This window comes from Chondrus crispus, genomic scaffold, assembly GCF_000350225.1.
Source record: "Chondrus crispus Stackhouse genomic scaffold, scaffold_204, whole genome shotgun sequence".
Classification (NCBI taxonomy): domain Eukaryota; phylum Rhodophyta; class Florideophyceae; order Gigartinales; family Gigartinaceae; genus Chondrus; species Chondrus crispus.
Window position 1 is genome coordinate 47,935 of NW_005179078.1, and position 4,041 is coordinate 51,975.

The 4,041-nt window shown below is 53.3% G+C and overlaps 2 protein-coding genes across 2 annotated transcripts; one reads left to right on the forward strand and one right to left on the reverse strand.

The window, feature by feature from the left end:
• Positions 1 to 2,928: 2,928 nt before the first annotated feature.
• On the forward strand, positions 2,929 to 3,285 carry CHC_T00003871001 (hypothetical protein). The gene has a single exon (XM_005715064.1). It carries the CDS (start codon positions 2,929 to 2,931, stop codon positions 3,283 to 3,285), a length of 357 nt encoding a protein of 118 aa, XP_005715121.1.
• Positions 3,286 to 3,316: 31 nt separating this feature from the next.
• CHC_T00003872001 (hypothetical protein) lies at positions 3,317 to 3,415 on the reverse strand. Its single transcript, XM_005715065.1, has one exon. The coding sequence runs from the start codon at positions 3,413 to 3,415 to the stop codon at positions 3,317 to 3,319; it is 99 nt and encodes a 32-aa protein (XP_005715122.1).
• Positions 3,416 to 4,041: the final 626 nt, after the last annotated feature.

The window sequence follows — 4,041 nt, forward strand, 5'->3', positions numbered from 1 at the left end:
CGGCTGAAATTATACACTTCATTACAAAGTTATTCTCTGCGTTCTCATGAACACGATAGCCCAGCTTGCGCACGTCAGGTGACAAACGTGATGGAAGCAGTTCTGACAGTTCCAGTCGAATCACGGCACCCGGGAACGCCTGCACAGTACATGAACCACTGTGGACGTAAAGTGCTGTCGTAGCTTCCGATATTATCTGCCGCTCTGCAACCAGCTTCGAGCTTTCTATGCATTCTGCGTCCGCCACACCACCATGCCATCGACTGGATTTCGGATACATTGAGTTGAAGAACGGAGCCATCATGATGTCCACTTTCGCCCATTCACTTGGTGGAACGATACGAACAGGAGTTTTAGACCCGTTCGAATATTGCGATGCGGTCTCCTCGGTACCCCCCAAATTTTCAACCAATGATGTTCGGTTGAATGCCTTCTTCTTTCGTCGGACGACAAAGTACTTGAGGTCACTCTTGGGAAAAAGATACTTCAAAGCATGCGGAAAGAGAGTCCTCTGTACGGTGGAATAAGATGGGAACTTAATAGAAGGAGAAACGCAAGACAGTATATCTCTCAGGAGGTTATACTGTTTGACCGTATAGCGGACGCTACCGCAAACTATTACGAAGCCCAAAAGGTTGTACCATGGTTCGAAAAGCTTCCGAGGCGATAGAAATATTCGCAAAACTTTCTGGCTGTCCAGCCTGCTTCCCATTTCGGGATCGTCACTTGATAAACTCGGAAGGCACTCCATCCCCTCACAGCTCTCTTGATAAATACTTGGAATAATGATATTGTCATTTCCCACTAAAACACCGTTTGGATCGCTCTCGGGAGCGAATTGTTCCGAGTCGCCAAGTTCTGAGAAGTGGCCCTCATCATAGTCGACAAGATCTATTCCTTCTTCGACGACAACCGTTTCTCGATGTTCCGAGCCCTTTATCTTCGATCTAGTACCATGATCTCCAGTCTGATTGTTCGACGAAGCGTGCCCATTCAACACTCCCAAAATATCAGCCGCTTCGCCAGTTTCCGGAAGCTCGAGAGCTGGGGTTTCTTCTGCTTCCATAAGTGCGGCCGCATCTTCATCCCCACCGAGATCGCATCCTGGTCATGTATGAACGTCATGGAACAGGGCTGCCAGGTCTGGCAAGTTAGGGACGTTTTCCATCCAAGTAGTGCCCATCGTACGACTTCTCTTTCTTCGACCTGACATATGAGGAACGGTGGTGCTGTCGTTCGATATTTTCGTGTGTATTATGGTGTTGGAAGAAGTGAGAGTGTAGGATGTTGTTGAAGGAACAGTGCGCAGGGGTCCCCAGGCCTGGCGGTTTAGATCTTGCACACCAAATAATTACATTACAAGTGGCGGTCTGCTAGTGTCTATCCGACCGTGAGGACAAAATTTGAGGACAAAGGGATTTTCCTTCGAACTCCTTGCTTGTTTTTTAGTTCTGATTTGACTACTGGGTACTCTACATAGCCCTTGACACAATCAGCATAAATCGTTTGTTGTGGAGACAAGTTCTACCTCTAAAAGTGAAGCAGAACCTGGAAATATTCACTGTAAGCAGTTTTTCGTTGTAGTACGAAATTGAAAAGGGCTTCTTCGTGATTTACAAGGTATTTCATTGACAACCCCGCCGTTCAAGTGCGATATGGCTGTCTTGAAGTATTCTTTCAGAAGAATTCGTGTCGGCTAAATGATGCAAAATTATTAAATTTGTCGGATCTGTTGAGGTATGATAAGCTTGGTCGGTCGGATACACACTACAGTACAGGGTATTAACTCTGCCTTTCTCTGTCTAGCATGAGTTGCCCACCCCGCTCACCGATTTCCTCCCGACCTTCTTCGACGCCGCCCGCACCCACGCTTCCGCTGAGACGGAGATCTCTGCCCTTGACGCCATCAAGATCGCACCCATCCCCGTCTCCCCGCGCTCGCTCGAGGCCGCCTTGCGCCTGCTCGCCGCCTTCGTCCCGTCCCACAGAGCATTCCCCTTCCTGCATCCCCACTCGGGGTCGCCCCCAGAGAGCCAGCCCAACAGCCAGCCGCTCGCTTTAAACGCCTCGCCCGCGGCCCCAGTCATTTGCCCGTGGGTCAAGATTGGCGCCTCCGCCCGATCGGCCGTATTGGCCTTTGCCGCCAGCCATGTCCTCCTCACTGCGCGCTGCGGCGCAGACGTCGCAGTCGCGTCGCTCGTCGTCTTGGAGCGGGCCTTCGATGCAGCCACCGTCTGCGTCGTCCCGCCCGTTGTTGGTAAGAGACTTGCCGCTATCATTCCGGCTGTGCTTGCGGATGAGGGGCTCGCCGCGATACCGACTGAGCAGGCGGATCGCATACGATTGTCTTTGTTCAAGGTTGCTCAGCTCGCCTCCGCTTCGGGGCACCTCCCGTCGGAGGTGTGGAATGTGTCCGGCATTCGCATGGCTGTTTCTCACGATGGCGAGGTAGGGGAGCTTCTGCGGTCGTTTTCGAAGTCGGGGATTGTGTCGAGCAGCGCATGCCACATGTCTGGAAAACCACCTAACAAGGGGCTCTCGCTGGCGCGCCGTCCGAGAAAACGAAGGCGAATTACTAATAATCCTCAGCCTATGGACACCAAAGAGCAGTTTAGCGGCGTTCAGTCTTCTTCTCCATGCTCGTCATATTAGGTGAACCCCATAAAGAGGCTCTCTTGTTGCGAATAATTTGCACTTTCGTTACCTTTAGGACCAGAAAAACCCCAATGCCTGCACCACAAATCTTCCGATGTGCTTCAAGCCAGTGTTGGCTTGACTGGCTTTTATCTGCGCAAAACAAATCACCACACACCAAGCACAAAGCAGGGTACTTTGGTTTTGCTTTGCAAGAAGCGCACGGCGTCCCTACTCTTCCGGCGCGTGCCGTGGTCAAACTGCTCCGAGGACCGCAACACGCAGATAGGCTGCATGCGCACGGTATCCAGCCAGAGGCGCCCCAGCGTGGACGTCCTGCTCACCGACGAGGAGCGCCAGCGCACCCCCGCACTGCTGCTGAGCCTGCTGGCCGGCCTGCTCCACCCGGACCCCACGAGGAGACTCACGGCGCGCGCAGCGCTGGAGCACGGCCTGTTCGATGCCAAGCCGAACCACCTCGCGCTTCAAGTCGGTGGAGGCGCGTTTCGGAAGCACTTGAAACCCATCTTGAGTAGTAATTTTAGGTCGTTTAGGAGGCTCGCCATGATTGTTGTCGCGGCCGTGAGAACCATCGGGAGTCTGCAGTTGGACAGCGCCGGGAAGCGCTCCGGCATTGTCGTGGTTATGTAGAAGGGGCGTTTTTCGTGTGTCCTCACCCCAATCATGTTGTGTATATATTTATCGTTAGCGGCAGGCACACGACCGTGACAATGTCGAATGTATAAAAATCCATATCAGTTCGTTCTTGTGTGTGATCCATCTGCAGTGCAGGGCAAGACTTTTCGTCGATTGTGAGAGTGAGGTGCAATCGTACGCCGTGCTACAGCAACCCCTTGCCCCCTCGACAACCTGTATGTATTTCTGCTTGCTGCCCCCGGCATTCCCACCTTGGAGCGTGCCGCCTGTAGTATAACCCCCCCCCTGGGGCTTTATTTTAGATTAGATCAACTCAGAATCGGATCGGTTACTGTAGAGCTCGATGCTCTACAGTACCACCACGTGTAACCCCGAGTTCAGGGGGCGCACGTGTACACGTGTACGCGCGGGACCGAAGAGCGCACACACACACGTGTACTGTCAGCCTCGATGGCTGACAGTATTACAGTGTCGACCGACCGCTACAGTACATCGGTACTGTACTATTATGATAGGTTATTATGTACATTAAATATGGAGCGGACCGGCGGCGGTGGAGGAGGACAAGCACGGACTTGTCACCCACCGACCGTCAAGGTCCGACTTCCCGCTTATTCTAAGGTAGCGTTCGCTAACTACCTTAGAGCGGCACCGAGCGCGGGTTGAGGACGCGCGCGGTACGCCCACGAGCCGGCTCCGCCTCCGCCCGTCGGTACTGGATCGTCACCCAGTACCGCGCCGGGGCGTCGA